This window comes from Balearica regulorum, chromosome 14 (genome assembly GCF_011004875.1).
Source record: "Balearica regulorum gibbericeps isolate bBalReg1 chromosome 14, bBalReg1.pri, whole genome shotgun sequence".
NCBI classification, from domain to species: domain Eukaryota; kingdom Metazoa; phylum Chordata; class Aves; order Gruiformes; family Gruidae; genus Balearica; species Balearica regulorum.
The window spans coordinates 15,484,495-15,502,472 of record NC_046197.1 but is presented as its reverse complement, the minus strand read 5'-3'; the positions used below and the strand labels follow the sequence as shown (position 1 = coordinate 15,502,472).

The 17,978-nt window shown below is 41.1% G+C and overlaps 1 protein-coding gene across 2 annotated transcripts in view; it reads right to left on the bottom strand.

The window, feature by feature from the left end:
* Positions 1–1,758: 1,758 nt before the first annotated feature.
* The window catches only part of RNF130 (ring finger protein 130), a 47,946-nt gene continuing 31,726 nt past the window's right edge, over positions 1,759–17,978 (bottom strand). The window contains exons 6-9 of one of the 2 annotated variants that reach the window (XM_010302493.2): positions 14,537–14,633; positions 13,257–13,461; positions 11,112–11,205; positions 7,999–8,196 (exon numbers count right to left, since the gene is read on the bottom strand). In XM_010302493.2, coding sequence (XP_010300795.2) covers positions 8,181–8,196; positions 11,112–11,205; positions 13,257–13,461; positions 14,537–14,633 — 412 coding nt within the window. In that variant the 3' untranslated portion in view covers positions 7,999–8,180. Of the gene's footprint in view, positions 2,545–7,998; positions 8,197–11,111; positions 11,206–13,256; positions 13,462–14,536; positions 14,634–17,978 lie in introns of those variants that run through there. The other variant, XM_075767013.1, reaches the window with a different exon arrangement.

Here is a 17,978-nt window from a genome sequence, read left to right as displayed (position 1 = left end):
GTGCCCCAGTGACATTCCCGGTGGCCTTGGGGCAAATCCGTGCATCGGGCTGAGACAGCCCCTACAAAGAGGATTTTCTTGGAGCATCCATACCCTGCGCAGCGCTACATCGGGCTCTCCTACCCAAAACCCCACTGGCGGGGCTCTGAACCGAGCTTGCGGTTTTGCCGCAGTGCTGGTGGCTGGGGCTTGCGGCACAGGGTAGGCTGTCGCGTGCTTATTGGAGACGCCCAAACATTTTTGTATTTAACCATGAACGCCCAGGTGTTTGTTGGTTTATTGTAACCTGACTGCCTACCATGGATAAAAACCAAGCCCTGTAACATCCTTGAGAGACGGTGAATTTTTTTCTCTCGGGCATTTGTTTTCGGAAGTCCCCCGCTCTTACGTGTCTGCCTGCTGTGATCTCGCAAACGTAATTACGAAAACAGGGGTTGCTCAATCAGCCCTTCTGCTGCCTCCGAGCCCCGTACACGCCTGAGCGCAGCTCAGCCAGGCTGGGCTTGGGAGCTCTGCCCGGGCTCGCTGGTGCTGTCGGGAGCTGCCCCCCCTTTGCACATCCGCAAGGAGAGGAAGGATGCTGACCACGACCTGCCACCGGCTGGCATTTTCTGCGACCTTCACTTCTGCTTTGTGAGAAAGTGGGTGTTAAAATTGTGCTCTTAAAAAGTTTCGGGTTTAAGCGTATTTCTAGAGTAAGCTGAATGACAATAAAAGTGCATTTGGTAAATATAAATGTAGGTATTATGAGAAAAACCTCCCTACACTTCACACCACCCACTCCTGAATTATCAGATTAAATAAAGCTGACACACAGCAACAAAAGTCAAAGCACGCTCGGCAAAGAGGATCATTTCCTCATTTTGTAGAGCTAAGTTTTTCTTCTTCTTCTCTTAAACATCCGTGTTAAAGACACAGCTGAACCACACTTCAGGTAAGGATATATGTCAAGCAGACCGCTATACAATTAAAAAACATAATAAAAGCGGGGAAATTCCCCTGCTTGTAGCAAAAGTGGATGAAATTAAAGTGTGGCAGGGTATGTCTTACCTTTCTTTTTGGCTTAACTGATTTCTCAAGATTCCTATACAGAGGGTGAAGCTTTGTTTCACATTACAAGGACACAAATGCGTTTCTACGCCTACAGTAACTTAGACTGCAATGGAGAAAAATCCGAACATTCATTAAACAGCTATGCATTGTCCGGTAGGAAAAGGCGGAGCAGAAGCGCTCGCTCCTCCACATCTGCTCATTTGAGGAACGCTGAGGATGATTTAACTCCAGAGGTTCCTCTCTCGCTCTCCATTTCTGCATTAGTCTTTCAGAAGCTTGCAAACAATATTCATTTCCCCACTGCTTTTGTCACACGCCGGTAAAAATTGATTTTTCCTGCAGAGTGTCAAAGTGGTTGGTGCTTTCCTTTCTTCTGCTGCTTTCTGCATTCCCATTATTGATGTCAGTGGGAAAGGGCACGGCTTAGAGAACATGTTTGTTATTTAACTGTTGCAGATCTCAATGGGAGAACGGGATAAGAAGCTTACCTCTTTTCTTCTCTGTGTAATGCCAACATGCTGGCTTTTAAAAAACTTCTGTGAAAAATTTGGTGGATTTTTTAAACCACACCCCCCCCCAAAAAAAAAGTTAAGTGAGAAAGAAAGCTAATTAGATTCCTGCATATTTCAAAAAGTCTAATGGTTTTCAGGTAGATCAAGTGCTGGTTCTGTGAATGTCCTCTCTGTAGAAAGAGACTCACTTGACTTGAGCACACGGAAGGACCAAAAGTATATTCAGTGTAGGCCATTTTGCTCCTGCTTCAATCGAATTGGAGTCATCAAGTTCCTTGAAATCTTTCTGCAAATGCAGGTCCTCTCTGCAGCTTTAACGTCAGACTGGCTTGCTATTGTCCAGGGTTACGTGGGTTGTAGGGAACTCAATGCACTTGTAAAGGTCCCTTTCAGAAGGGGCTATTTCACAGTAAGGTTATGGATTGACCAAGATATACGAGTGCTTTTACCAGTCACTGGCCATCTCCTCTACAACCAGTTCCCTTTCTGACATTGCCCAACCATCTGGACAATTAAAAAAATGGAAACAGCAGACGCCTGTGTAAGAGACGCATTTGCAGTACAACACAAACTCTTAGGACCACCATAAAACCTCTTCTGCATCGCCGCGGCTGGACTGACACGGCTCCCCATGCTGTTACTCAGCAACTTCCATCAGACAATCTTGCTTGCGCGCAACTCTTTGTCAAAGATGCCACCCTCAGAAACCACCACAGCTGGTCTTCGTCTTTGCAATCGAGAAGGCGGGTTCGTGTTCTGGAAAAAGCAGCTCTTCTTCAGACAAAGGAGATCCATGGAAAGAGTACACAACAATAGGAATGAGAAATGAAAAAAACGGAAAAAGGGTCAGGAAGGAGCATGGATTCCTTTCAGGTTTTGTTCTCGTCATACATGTCCAAGGCAGGCTCAATGGTTGAGAACTCGCTCTCGTAGACCAGGCTTCGAGGGGACAGAGAGTTACGATGAAAGAAGTGACTGCCTACAAGAGGGAGAACAAAACCTCATTAGGAACACACATGCACAATGTAAGAGCCGAGTAAAGCATCCTCGTACATCGTCGCTGACCGCAAACACAGTATGTATGGAAAACAGCCACTCTTTAATGCAAACCAATAACAGCATATGAAATGGTTCACCTCCGTTCCTGTGCTCCCCTGCCAACTCAAAGCAACTGCTTTCCATACGCATGAACGATCCCACCTCAAATGGTTCTTTCAGATAAAAGAGGTCAAGTCTGAGCAAGGCTGGGGCAGGCTGGAGTTTCGGACTCGGTGCTTGCTGTTGATTTACAGCCTCATAAACAGGCACGTGCTCCCTTGAGAAACCCATAACCCTTTGGTAGGTGCCCAGTTCCCTATGCTGTGCACCAGCACAAAGCGCAGGGTTGAAAGGAACGAGCAGGCTGAGCAAGGAGGTCACCAATGATCACCCAACCAATGCTGCTGAAAGCCTGACCTCCTCCAGAGCTCAGCAACCGCCATCCACCTGGAGTCACCTTCTAGAAACAGGCACCCACATATTTCCTTACCCAACCAAAGGAGACCCAACTCTCTTCAATGTTGGCGATAACCGAAACAAGCACCAAGTGGCTGTTGATAGAGTGGGGAATGGAAGTTCATTTTTTTCCTCGGCAGTCTGGTGTTCCCGTGGCTCTCCAAACCCACAGATGTGTTTTGCATGGAGCCCAGCCCTACTGCTGTACAAATGGTTCTCTCTGAAAGCATCTATCAGATCAGGCCCTTGGCCAAAACGTTTCATTACTCGGTTTCTGGATCCCGGGGGGGGGATTAGCTGGGAAGCAAGGTTGCTTGGATTACAATACACCAGGCAGCCACATGAGCCAAATTGGAGGCAACGGAAAAGCTTCCAAGTTCATCAAGAAGGCACTCAGCAAACCAAGGTGCTTCCACTTTCAGGCACCAGTGGAGCAAGATGCTTTGGGGATTGCAGTTTTAGTCCTGGCAGAATTTAGGTGCTTAAATCCTCCTTTCTTTGCCAAATTTTGAGTCCAGCCTGTGCCCTTCTGAAATAAAGAGCTTACAAAAGATAGAAGGGAAGAATTATTCAGCTGCTACTGTCTAAAACACCTTTTCTCCTTCCCCACTCACCCAAAAGACAGAGACTCAGAAAAAAAAAAAAAGTCCTTATTAGGATTGAAAAGAAAAAGCTAGGGTTATAATCTAATGCATAGAAATTTTGAAAGAGCAAAAGCGCACATGAATTTTGCACTTTTCAAAGCAGAGGCCTCATAACAGCACTGGCTGGAGGAGCCAGGGACACTGCAGACAGGCTCCATACAAACTCATTTTGCAAGCTGTGACAGCAAGCTGCATCCTGATTTGCAGCAAACTCTGGCCTGAGCTGCACAGCAACAATTGCGTGTCTGGGTCAAATCCTTGTTAAGGACAGCAGCAAATTGAAGCTGGGCAACATATCTGCCGGCAGTGTCCTGAGCCCCCTCCACACGTCTCATCACCAACAGCCAGTACACACGCTCACTCCACCATTCGCACCGAGAAGGGGAAGTTCTCAAAAGCAAGTTAATTTATTTTTGATTTTGTAGTTAGCTGAAACAAGTGAAATTAGTAGTTACACTGCATAGGAGTGAATTGCTCATTCTGCCAGGAGCATATATCCTGGTGTCTGGAAGAAGTGTACTGCGTTGGAATATACTTTGCAGAAGCAGTGGGTGTTCATCATCTACTCACTTTCTAGATCTGAACCCTCCCCCACATTTACAGTTTTCTAAAACCGCATAATGCTTAAAGTAAAAAATAATTTTAAAAGTTTGATATTTTCAGGGAACATGAACTTGGAACTATGACTTCCAGCTGATCATAGTCTGTCTTCAAACAAAAAGACTGAACCTACTTTGAAACTATACCAGATAAAACTGATTCCAAGATTCTTCTTGAAATGTGTTACAGGTCAGAATAATTTAATTTTTGATGACTGAGCCTCAGCTCGCCGTTGGAAATCAGTGATGAATATTGGACATTTCATGTCCCTTTCCCCCACCCGCTGCAATGTTACATACTGAACAGCCAACGCTGAAACGAAACAAAGGGGATTCTAAAAGCTTGGTGTTGCTTTTTGTTTTTATTACACCAAAATCAAACAAGGGATTAGGAAGCAAACAGCCCAGGCCGTCATTTCCTCTCTGTGTGCCCAGACTTCCAAGGGAGCGATTTAATCAACAGGCAGACAGGTCATCTGACAACAAATATTTTTAAATTCTGTGTATTCAATACCTCTAAAATTCTTTACTGTGATACATACTTCTTGGCAAAAGAAATTTAAGCCACCCAGTTCTGGGGAGGCTGGATGTTTCCGTACATATACAAATCTCTTGGTTTTCATACCACTTTTGGGACACATCATTCACTCTTTCCCCCAATATCTCTCTCCTTTATCATTTGGCACAGCCCGCCCAGTGCTGAAAATCCACATGCTGCTCCGTGCTTTTCAACACTCCATCCTCAGGTGCTCTAATAACCAGGTTGGTACAATTGCCCACAACTTATGGCCAGACAGTCAGCTGGGCACAGTGACCCAGAAACACTCATCTCAATGCCAAAAATTAATAGTGGTTGTTTAAAATTGTGGCATCAGCCCAGTTGCGAAATTTACTGAAGAAATGCATTTTAGGGGCAAGAAGAAACATCCAGAGTTCCAAATTCAGCTTATGAATCTGTTCTTCCTATTTTGCACTTACCAAGAAAGATCAAGATTTATCCCTTTGGTATGGAAAGCAAATGGGAAGTCTGCATTCAGTTTTAGTACATGAAAACAACTCCTTCAGTGCTTTCTGCCACTATTCTTCATTATATACTTACAAAGAACTTTTCAGATAACTTGTATTGAGTCTGAAAATAAACATATTACCCTGGAATTGATCTTTATACCTACCATAGGATGCTACAGAAGTGGGCACAACACCAAGGCCATTCAAGAGACCATTGCTGTAGCATTGGAGGTGCATCAGGAGTAAGTATCAGCCCTTCCACCTGAAAGTATTTTAATGCCCTCAGACATTATTTTAATACCCTCAGACATTATTTTAATACCCTCAGACATTAATCAGGACCACCTCCTGCCACAAACTGCAGTCCCTCCACAGCTCCTCCGGTACAATGACTTCTTAATGTGGAAACACAATCAGAGCACTCCTTATCTCAGCCAACCTGTTTTAGACGCCCTTCGGTTAAGGAACAGAAGAGCAGGATTATGTCATAAAGCACCCCTTCCTCGAAGTGAGCTGTTCAGCAAGGCACTGCTACTCCCTCTTGAACTCTACATAAACCCTACTTCTATCAGCTCAGTCCTGCCATCTTTGCAGCATCTGGAAAAGGGACCAGCTCTTCTCCTTTCCTCTCACTATGATTATGCCTGAGAGAGTAACATTACTCATTTTTTTATGTGTGGACATCTAAAAGCATGGCAGGCAATGAAAACTTTGGGAATTTATTGCTTGTGCCTATCCAGAGTCAAAAAATTGAGTTTCTGTGATGGCACAGAGTTCATCTTTCAATATATTTATTTCATTTACAGGATAAACTTGCATTGCTGGCCTGACCCATAATTAACCTAGCAGATACTGTCCGTATTTTTATCAACACTGAGACAACTGCTAGAGGCTCAAAAGAAAGATTAAAAACCATAGCCCTGGGTTATTTAAATCCTCTACAGAGGGAAGTGCCCTAGGAGGCCTGTCAACCATTTTGTTTCCAATATCACTCAACTTCTCCTTCTGCTGCTGTTCTGCAGAAGAAACACGAACTGGAACTGCTTGTGGTGCCTTCTGCGCCTGGGTCACCACGCTGTTCAGGCCGTCCCAGCGCATCCCTCCCGACTGCGTTAAAAAGCATTTAAGTGTTTTTGTTTCAGGAGACAAGCACAAACTTACCAAATTTACTATTGCTGTGGAGAGATGGGTTAAAAAAAATCATCTTTGTGTTTCATAGCCTGTGCCCTACATCACGTTCTAACCACATTCCTCCATTTTTGGCAACAACACTCAAGTGACAAACACTGTATTTTACATGGAGACATTCCTCAGGCACAGTATCTTTGAGGGGTTTTTTTTCCTCTTCGTAAGTCCAATGGGGTTTTCCAGTCTTTTAAAATGCTCTTAACTGCTCTATTGATTGTTTTCACATTTCTTTCAAAATTTCACAACGACATACTGAAAAACAATTCTATTAAATGTACTGAAGCTATCACATATTTCATGTCTTATTATAAAAGCTGTCTTCTCAGCTGAAGCCTACTGGACAGATAAGAATTAAGAAACTATTTTAATGTAGACTCTGGCTGTGTTCCTAAATTCTAAAAGTGCCTATACATAAAAAGAAAATAAAATTAAATTATCTATTTCCCAGTACATAAAAAAATTAAATCTTACAGTAAAATTGGTTCTCTCTGATCATTTAATTACATTAGAAAGCATTAAGTTTCAAACATCTACATCTTGATACGAGAACAACAAAAACAACCAAACTCAGAATAGGTTTTAACTTCTTTCAATTATATTTTCCTTACCAATTTGTTACCTTCACCTACCCATCTCATTAACTCAAGCATTAGCATTTGGCTGCAAATCAGATCTGCATGTTTTAACTGACTGTTGTGAAATTACTCATGCACTGCTTGCATAAGCAAACTCGTGTGAAACAGCCTGAGTGAGGACAGTGATGAGAGATGTTTTCCCTCTGCCTCCTCACCAATAAAAAAGCCCTGGCAAGAAGGGACATGTTTGCATAGAGTTTCTACATTACAGTAAAGATAATTATCAATTTTTCATGATCTGAATGTGAACAAAAACTAACCCTTGTCACAAATATGAATGGAGGCTTCACAGATGACAGTGGGGGAAAATACCACCTTTTCACTTGGTGTTAGGAAGGAAGAAGTGGTTCAGAGTAGCTTCACTTTTATCAGAAAGAAGGGTGGGGTGAAAGCAAAAGACAGAAAACATTTATGAGTTGTACATCGAGAAAACAGTGTTGCAAACCTTCAGCGAGTGACTGACCTAAAGACAAAAATCATATTGCAATCCTCACGGTGTGACACAGGAGTGTTACAGGACACCTGGAGAAAATGTTCTTATTTCAAATTAATTCTCAGCTGGAGTCAAGGTAAGCCCGTTATATACTAGAATGCTTAGCCCAGCTTTTTCCCCCTAACAAGCTGGTATGGAGCAATTGCTAATAATACTTTTGTTAGTCATTCCAGTGCTGCGTGGCATCGTAAGAATGGCACTGCGTGAGATTTCCACTTGAGAGCTTGTGTGTCCCAAAATAAAAGGAGAAGAATACCGATCTGCAAAGATGAAATCATTCAAAGGAAATGAAGCACCTTATAAAATTTACAAAAGGCCGTCAGATTAAAGTACTAACACAGGAAATCCAAGAAAAATACAATTGTCTCAGAGTAAGATTTAATAATTAAAGTTTTTTTTATTTCTTCACTTTTTCCTTAATACAAAGCTTTGGCATCAGCAAATTTTATGAAAAAATAGAATGTACTAAATAATTGCTTGTGCTGCATGATCGATAAATGATGCATAAAAAAATGGGTGTCTCTCTCCAAGGCAATCGGCCAGAAAGCATTTCTTCAATACCATTCTGCTCTGTGGGACAGAAAAAAGGAACAAAATATTTATATTAAAGTGAATACTGTCAATAACCCCCCCCAAAATCCTGTAAAAGTAAGTTAGTGAGAAATGACAAATTATACAAGGCCAGAGCATTAGAAGAGGTCTGTACGCCTTACAGCATTTCTACAGGACCAGTAAAACAGACAAGACAGCCACAGGTTTGGGCACTTCTAAACTTCCAAGGAAAATCCATCTGCTACTGAAAACTTTCTCTGAGTGGTGCTATCCAACATCTGGGCTTTTTGGACTTTAAAACCACAGTTATAGAGTAATTTCTGACCCTTCCTTAAGAAGTAAAGCAAGAAATGCTTCTTTTGTTCCTTTAAATCACTACCTAAATCATTTTTAAAAAGTGCATGAATATTATGAGACCAAGAGAAAGCAGCTGGTTCCTTATTTTCTTATCACTTAGACAATGTTTACTTTTATCAGGAACTATTTTAAAATGCATATGTGTGTATATATATGCACACAAACATATATATATACAGTTAGATATGTATATACACACACAACTCCAGAACTATTGTTCTAAACAAATATGTTTAAGCTGTGGGAAGGACACAAGAAAAAACCCAAAGAATCAGGACATGTTTTTAGGTGAGTTTTAATGCAGACTATTTGGCACCTTTTACTTGCATCAGCATATTATGTGGCCTCATTCTTGCTACTGTTGTTTTCTGATAAGAAAAAGCCCTCGGCTTCTTCCTGAAACACTACCATAATAAACGTAGCATATACCAGCATTGGTTTTTATATGGAGAACAGCACAAAACCCAGGTATGCTGTTATGACATTTAATGGAAATTGCAGCAAGAGGGAGCTGCCATATATTTGGCATGATACTCAGCACAGGAAATGCTTTGCCTGGCACTGGGGAACATAAGGTGTCAATGAAACAATAAATCTAAGCATTAGTGTCACACATAATGCATTTTAAACTGTCTAAAATGAGTAGTGGAACTTGTGGAGGCTGCTTAGATCCCAAAGGATTCAGTCGAATAGCTGTTGAGGTTAAAGGCTACAGCTAGGTACCTCAGTTACGCAGATAAGTGATTTTTTGACAGCTCTGGTTTCTGCTGTTAGTTTTCTTAAATCTGCCTCAAAGCATACACTTGCATATGGGGGCATTTTCATTCCTATCACTGAGGAAAGCAGCTCTCCTTACACCAGCCTGCCCTTTGTTTGTACTAAGGGAACATCCCTGTGAAAACACTTCACATTGGCAGAGAATTAGGGCCTCCAGAGAAGAAGGTTGCCCTTTCAGTAAAAATAGACCCAGATCTCACTGAGCAAAAGACAACAAAAAGAAGAGTTGCAAGGGAAAGCAGAAATACAACTGCTATCAGTGCCCACATCTGGATGATACTACTCAGGCTGCGTTCCTTTGTCTTCTTCCTAACGATGTGGAAATGCCCAGAAATGCAGACATTCCCGTTTTGCAACCCATCTTGCTCCATGCCTTCCCAAGCTATTTTTCAGTGCAGATTTACCACGTTCAGCTACAGCTATGTTGCCAAGATCCTGATTAATAGTTGCAATTTCAAGGTTTTGACAAATGGCGGGGGGGGGGGGAGTAATAATCAGGAGACTCGGTAGGGCTATTTGAAGTTCTAAATGTTTTCTTCATTAAGCCCTTTTGGAATTAGCCTCTGAAAAGAGGAGGAAAGGAAGATTTGCAGATTAGTGGTAATCGAAGGTTCCTGATGACCAAAACCTCTAAGGACTTATTATTGCCCCTCTTGAAGATTAGCTTGAGACTGTCTTAAAATTTTACGCTAGGGACTATTAGATATATTTCCATCTTATTGAGAAGGACACCTTATACTTTCCAGACAGCCATAAAAGTCAAAACCCCACTTATTTCTCTTATCTCAAAACAACAACAAAAAGGAAGTTATATTTATAAGGCTAGTTTCCAGGCTGCACAGGAGACTGCCTTCAAATCTCACCCCACTTTTGGTTAGAGATCACCATACTTAATGGAAACTCAGCTGTGTCAAGATGTTCAGAGACCAAAGATAGACATTGACACTTTGCCTCCCCAAATAAATTATGATTAAATATATATCATGAGCCCAGATGTTCCATACACCTAAAATGAAAATAGCTAGATGTACCTAGTTAATGTATCTCCAGAACAGATTTATACTCGCCCACACACAGAACTATAAAAAAAAGATTGAAATACACATGCTAGAGTCATTTCTTGTCCAGCCTGTCTGAAGGGAGGCATTGGAGATATCTATAAAAATTAAGAAAGCATGGATGTCTAAGCACTCCTGTGATTGCAATTCTCAAGCATACTAAAATGAGAGGTCAGAAGACTGGTCTGCTCTCTTCACTTGACAGAAAAACCAGTAGTGTATTCATTGCTTTCATCTCTCCCTTTAAGAGCAAAGGGATAGCTTTCTATTTAAATACCTTTTTTCTGAGCGGAAAGTGTGCCAACTAGGAATACAAATTATTATTATTATTATTTTTAATATGAAGTTTGACTAAGAAATTGAGGTGAAAACTGTCAAAAGGTAACTCATGATAATAATTTCTGGCTCTGCCAGATGAATTTTGAACATGGGGATTTAATGCCAGAAATTTAATGTTTACCTAGACCACTGATCAAAAACTGAATATAAATGTTCTCTCTTTTCCCCCTTCCATGTCTCCACTTGGCAAGGAGATTTCCTCAGACAATCCGGCTAAATATAAATTAAGAGAGACTTACCCTGGAACCTACTGCTAACAGACTTACATTTCAGAAAAGCAGAAAAGGCATTTGACACTTTGAAAACTCCATTTCCCCCCTTCTCAATTCTCTGTTTGCTCCCAGTGTTGTCCACGACACACACCCACCAGAAATATATAGAAACGTATCAAGATTTACTTACTCATTAGCATTCAAGCTAGCTGTGGCTTTGATGATCATGTAGCAGAGTGTAAGGGCACTGAGGAGGCCAAAACTGGCAATAATAAACCATTCTTCTGTTGACAAAGGAAAGGGAGGAAATCACTCGTGGGAGAAGGCTTATGTCAAAGCGATGCCAATATTTCCCTCAAACACCACTGGCGGAAGGCAAGAGGCTTCTAAGCCACGAGTGGCACCAGGAGGTGAAGCAGAAGGAGGTTAGCCACAGAGTTACTGACTGGAGAAGGCTAGCAAAGAAGAAGTGGAGAGAGGTGTGGAAAAAAAGCATGGCACAACAATATTTCCTGGCTGAGCCCAAGGGTTAGTGATAAGAAAGATTATTTAACAATGTAAGGTGAAATGCAGGAACGAGGGAAAATGTAATGAAAACTCTGTCCGCCCCCAAGACAGAAAAGGTTGTCAGGGTTGGTTTAGATTTGCTGAGATGCAGTTCTTCACGTAGGCATACCCAATACACTTTCACACAAATTTTGTCTTCGTCCCCTCCCTCCTGAATAAATGCTATAGCATTACTTTAAAAAAAACCAACAAAAAATAGGATAGCTTGTTCAACAGTAAAACATAACTAGTTTTCCACTTAGAGAGGAATACAACATGGAAAAATAATTTCAACATTAGAATATACATACAGGCACATTACAGAAAAGTAGTACAAAGAAGGCTATTAAAGAATGTTCACTATTCAAAGTCCTCCCTTCTCAAGATCAATTTGACACATAGTAATAGATTAGAATACAAACACTTTTGTTGAATATAGCTTTTGGTTTAACTCTCATGCATCAAAGAATGCATGTGTCATCCATGCAATCCAAACATTTGAACAGCCTTTTCTAAAGCTTTATTTTATAAACATTGTCAGAATGCACTGTTGCTGATTATTTCTTGTTTTACCCTGGCATCCCATCTGTGCAAGAGCAGTACTACAGTTGCGAACAGACAGTAAAAATACCTTCTGTAAAACCAAGTAGTGAAAAGTTCCAGTTAAACTACAGAGTTTTCCCACCCATGACAAGGAAAGCAGCACACCAACAGATTTGCTCTCTGTTCAGTAATGCTGAATTCAAGATGAATTAGGTGTTGAACACTGCATGACAAAGTGACTTACTGGCTTTGTAAAGAATCTAGATTTTTGTAAGTGGATTTTTCCTTCTCAGATCAGGACACTTCTGGATATGGACTATGTGTTTCATAAGCTGAGATTTTTTTTTTAAATGAGACATTTACTTTGCTACAGCATCTAAACACTCTAATGGAATGTATCAGTTTCACTGCCTCTTTTTTATAGATATCAGTACCACTGAGTTCAAAATCTAGATCATAGATGCACATAAGCAAAATACAAGGAGAAAATTAGACTGTCCTACTGCATGGGTTCTATTTTTGCAATTCTGCCAGAAAAACAACCATTCATGCATCAAATTGAGACTGTACAGCATATGGAAAAATGATGCTATTCCACATATTGTATTCATTATAGTGCTATTATACACTAAAAAGCCTAGGTAAAATCCAGTGAGTGGAAATTTCCCATGCTGTTCTTATGGATAAGAGCTTGCAAGCAGTGCAGGAACAGTTTTCTGATGTCATAAAACACTTGGACAATACTCAAATGTTGGTACATCAAACAGTGTTTCTTAATTGACAAATTTTGTAAGAAAAAACATCTGCTAAGAGACATCAGAATTCTAGTAGTAATGTTCTCTGGGGAAAAACATTTGCAGAAATAGCAATCAGCTAAAGTATTTATATTTGTATAAATTATTGCAGGTAAAGTATTCTGAAAGGGTAAATACTAGTTTTAGCAATCCAGCTTCTCATACTGGTTACCAAATTCAGAAGGGTTATTTCGTTGCCATTTTAGTTCATCCAGTGTTCTTTGCATGCAGATCTAAATGGATATACCATTAATAATGAAGGCGTTGGCACTGTCATACTGAGAGTGATTGGTTTCAATATGTAGTGTATGCCTCTTATGGAGACACCGAGGTCACCTTTGTCCCTGCAGGGAAATCTTTCACTGTGGCCCTGCAGCACAGAGCTACAGCTGAGCAAGCGCCACACACCAGGAAAACCGTAGAACCATACTGGAAGCCAAAAGAAAACTTACTTGTCACAGCAATGTTGATCTCTCCTGACCTTGGTGTCAACTCTCCATCCTGTGGAAGCTGTGACATCCCAGAGGTGCGCAGGGGCTCCAGGCTGAGAGAGCTGTCATTGGCAAAATCACCGAGTGCTGATCGCCTGCTAGCTGGCTGACCTCTGGTGAGCCTTTCCATGTCAAAGGCTACGTTATCTGTACATGGCACGTTTGGCTGGAAAAATAAACAATTCTACATTACAACAGTGAATATTCTACATGTAGCAAACCTTCAAGCCACGAGCTTGAAGAAAACACTCTGGCCTCAGCTAGGGCATGGCTTTTAACGTGTAAACCACACACACTATTCAACCACTATGGCTGTCCTCAGATCACACAGGAGATGCACACAAATTAGCAAGTTCTATCTGAAGTTGCTTCTTCAATCCATCTTAAAGAGGTGGAGGAAGAAGCAGAAAAAAGGATTAAGATTCAAGAAAGGGACTCAAATACGCTTGTATCACAGCCTATGCCATGAGCAATGACAACACAAATCTAATTCTACTGTATCCTCCTGTAAAAATCCAGGTATATTATTAATTGCAAACACAGATCATCCACAATACATTTGCAACTATTTCTTAGAAAACGTGCAAATTTGCAATTGACACAGCTACAAATGGAGGCCTGATGATTCTCACTGGCTTCATTCAAAAGCCGCTTTAAACAGTATCTTCATATGCTCTTCTCTTTCTTCCTTATTTCTTTTTTCTGAAAAGAGCATCACATCCCCCTTACAACTTCTTCCTCATATGGGAAAGACAGAAAAATCCTCTGAGGTTCTTCACTTCTATCCGTTTGTGAACTGGTCAACAAAAGCAGTCCCCTCAGGGGTCCCATAAGCCGTGAGCTTGAAGAAAACTTGCTGGCCTCAGCTAGGGCATGGCTTTTAACGTGTACACAAATTTAAGAGTGTCTATGGGAGACTGCAACAAGAACAAGAGATTTACAGAGTAAATTTAACAAAGAAGGGTTGAAAAGTTCAGAAAGGAAAGATTATAGAGAACCTAGTAAACATCCAGCAGATAAGAAATTGTTATAAGTAAAAAAATATAACAATATATTCCCAATGACCATCCAGGAAAAGGAATAACAACAACAACAAATCAGCTTTATTTAAATTGGTAAAAACACTCAAACACTTTCTGACTAAGGGTACTGGAACACCCTTCTCCCTTTTTCCCCTACAATTATTCTTCCTGTTCTGGGTCTCAGACACAGGAGGAAGAAGAGCTCACAGTGCAACTTACCACAATTCCCAGTGCCTTCAAAATGTTCAGTTTACACATTGGACATGTACAGTGCTCACTAAGCCATGGATCCACACAGGCTTTGTGGAAAACATGCCTAGAAGAACAGAGAAGGCACATATATGATTTGCGAACAATTCTATTTTTCTACAATGAGAACTACTTTAACAAACTTTTAGATAGTTTCTTTTTAATTAAGCCAGCAGAACCCATTCTAGAATTGCCAGTATTCTGTGCTGATTGCAATAAGGAAAAAAATACAATCAAAACCTCTTGCTTGTTTTTGCTGCCACCCTTTACTAATAGTTCAACTAGGAAGAAACACTTGAAGATTCCCCCCCGCCCTTTTATTGTGTATATGTGTGCGCACATGGGCAGAATAACTAGGGTAACAAAGTCCCCACCATAACCTTGCGTAACGTCTTGTCTCAATTTCTGTGTAGAACGTGGCCATAAATTGGGTAGGAAGAGCAACAACCCACCAGTAGTCAGTTTTATTCAAAAGTCAGTGCAACCAACCCAAATACGTTTATGTTTGATTTTGAAAGGGCTTTTATAAATATCACATCTAAGTAAAAAGAAGGCTTTTCCTACAATCAGTATTTCTTCATATCAGGAAGGAAAACAAGCCCATCATCATATGATGGTCATAAAAAAAAAAAGAACCTTTCAAAGATTAAAAGGCAAACTGGGTTTCTACTTGCACATCAAGGAACTCTACAATGGAGAACAGTCGGAATTACCACCTACACTGCATACAAAAATCTTAGTCATGTACATGAATATAAATGTAAATGTCGGGACTGAGGTAAACCAATGTAACGAGGAAGGACTACAAAGAGACTGAAACATATCTATTAAAGGAAATGTCCTCTTGGCTTTTCAAAAGGCAACGGACTTTTCAGAGAGTACTCACGGCAGAAATGGGTCTCGCTAGACTTTCTACACAATACAGCTTTAGCAAATACTCATAATAACCTAGTCTGAATAATTGCTTATGATAAGAATCCAGATCTTTCATTTCCAGTGGTACTGACTGCAGAGCAAAAAGCCAGTAAGAGCAGGCACACCCAAACATGACAGACTGGTGATCATGACAAGGATCAGCAATTACGAGGGCTGCTTAGCAAGCGAAGAGCTGTGCTCTAAAACCAGCAGGTGAAGGAGCAGTGGCAGAACAAGGAGTTCTTGCCATCTATTTGAGGCATCAGCACAGTGTAAGAGGTCACGCATGCCCCCAGGGCAGCATAAAGTTGCAATACTCTCTGTCCCCTCATTTCTCAGGTTATACTTGCTGCTCTGTGCCTCAGTAAACTCATCATAGGGTTTGGGACTTCTTTGCTCCCTATCCCTTGGGATTTACAACCTGAGACCAAATGAGGCACATTACCAGATAATTCTCTTTTAAACATCTGGAAAATGACCAGTGAAAAAGGCCTCATGAGTTTGTTAACAAACATAGAAAAAGATGGTATATATATGTTTTGTCTATGGCTACTAAGACTGATGGAAGGACTAAAGTGTATCAACATAATTAGGTTCCAGTCCACTACAACTATTTATCCTACCCGTACTAAAGATTCATAGACTTACAGAGTATAATATAGTCATCAGAAGATGGTCAGGGAGCAAAAGAACTTTGCTTATCTATATCCCAGATATTGTAGGAATAGAAACATACAGAATCTCAGCCAGTCACTTTGCCGAACTGAGGCTTTTAGCAATACAGCAGTCACAAAACCCAGGATATATACATTGTTTGCTATTCAAGTAATAGCACAAAATACAAACTCACTTCTATCGTTATTAGATCTGAACACATTTCCCTTATTACTCACAAAACTACAGGAATCAATGTTTAGAAATCCTGGGTGATAGAAAATAGTTTGAAATCTTCTGAAACATAGAGATATTATTTTTCTGTTAGGCAAATTATGGCTTTTAGTTACTTATGTTTCCTTTAAAGAGTCTGAAGTCTGTTTTTTTGAGGAGGCCAAACCTGAAAAATCTAATATTTTGGGAAACAACAGACATCAAGACTCCACAGAACTATGAAAACAGTTTTAATCTATCGTTATCGGCTAATCAGTGCTGTAGAAGCACTCAGATCAAGTGAAGCAGGCGACTGATATGGATGCCAACATGCATCTGCTAAATATTATGAATTATTTTAAAGAGTCATTAGTGGTTTGATATAGTTCAAAAGCACCAAAACAGCTCAACTATTTTTGTGACCTCTTAATTCTTTGCTTTTAGTTCCTAAACCTTCAAGGACATTTATCAATGTGTTTCAAAAAAGTGCAGTTCCCCAAAGGTTATTTATTGATTTAAGTCAGCATGGCTCTGCCTACTACTTATACAGTTTATCTACTCCTTAAAAAGCTTGCTGATACCATCATCGCGGCTCAGGCTCTGTCTGGATTTCTCTGCTTGTGCAAGAGTTAAAAAGCAGTTATACAGCAATAGTAAGCACATGAATTATTTTAAAAACTTCAGTCTGACACAGTAAGCCCTTTCATTTTCTGCTATCACAAACCTTCTCCATCTTCATATTTGTCACTTGTTCCCCAAGACCATAAATCTGAAGAGTTCTTAGCAAGTTGCTCTAGGTCACAGCAGCTGATGATGTTCCCTCAGGAGTCACACAGCGGGGAGTCAAGTGTGACACAGCTTTTGCCGCTTCTCCAGCCTCGGGGCTGGAGGAAGCACGGCCAGCAGCCAGGCTGGTAGCACTGAAGGAGTCTCCCATGTGGGCATAACTCCAAACAGGTGACCCGCAGGTATTTTTCCACTCTGTCAGCATACCCAAGCCAGTTGCCCTCCAGGTTGTCATAAACACCATAACGCCAGCTCTGTTGTACAACACAGCTCCTTTGCAGCATTTCACAGAGAAAAAGTGAGTTAGAAATCTCTTTCAGTGGTGTAATGCCTCTGAATTCGCATGTCACACAAGGAGAAGGGTTTGAACGAGTTTACAAGTGCTATTTCCCAAAAGCTCACTACACTTCCCTGCTTTCAGTGCACCATCGCAAAGGAACCTGGATCAACATTGTGCCTGCAAAGTAGCATCCTTGGCTACTGCTGGAGGCAGCTGCTCCCCTTGCCCCGGGGTGCAAACCTCCCAGCCAGGCAGGCAGCAGCACACAGGTCCTTCCTGCCCTGCTGCAGGCAGCCCATTGCAGCTAGCACAGCAGAGGAGGGAATGTCTGGCTTGCTGCGGTGGGGAGGAAGGCACCATGTCTCCAGCCCCAGCAGGCAGTTCCAGAGGAAAGCAGCCTCAGTACTTTCCACAAATACATAGTGCTGCTGGGGGAAAAGAGAGACTGCCTTTGCAAGCAGGTGGTGCAGAAGCATTACAGTAAGAGGAAAGGATGGCATTGAGATATTGTGTTACTTTACTCTTAAAAAAAAAAAGCTATTTGCAGCAGCACAGAATCAAACT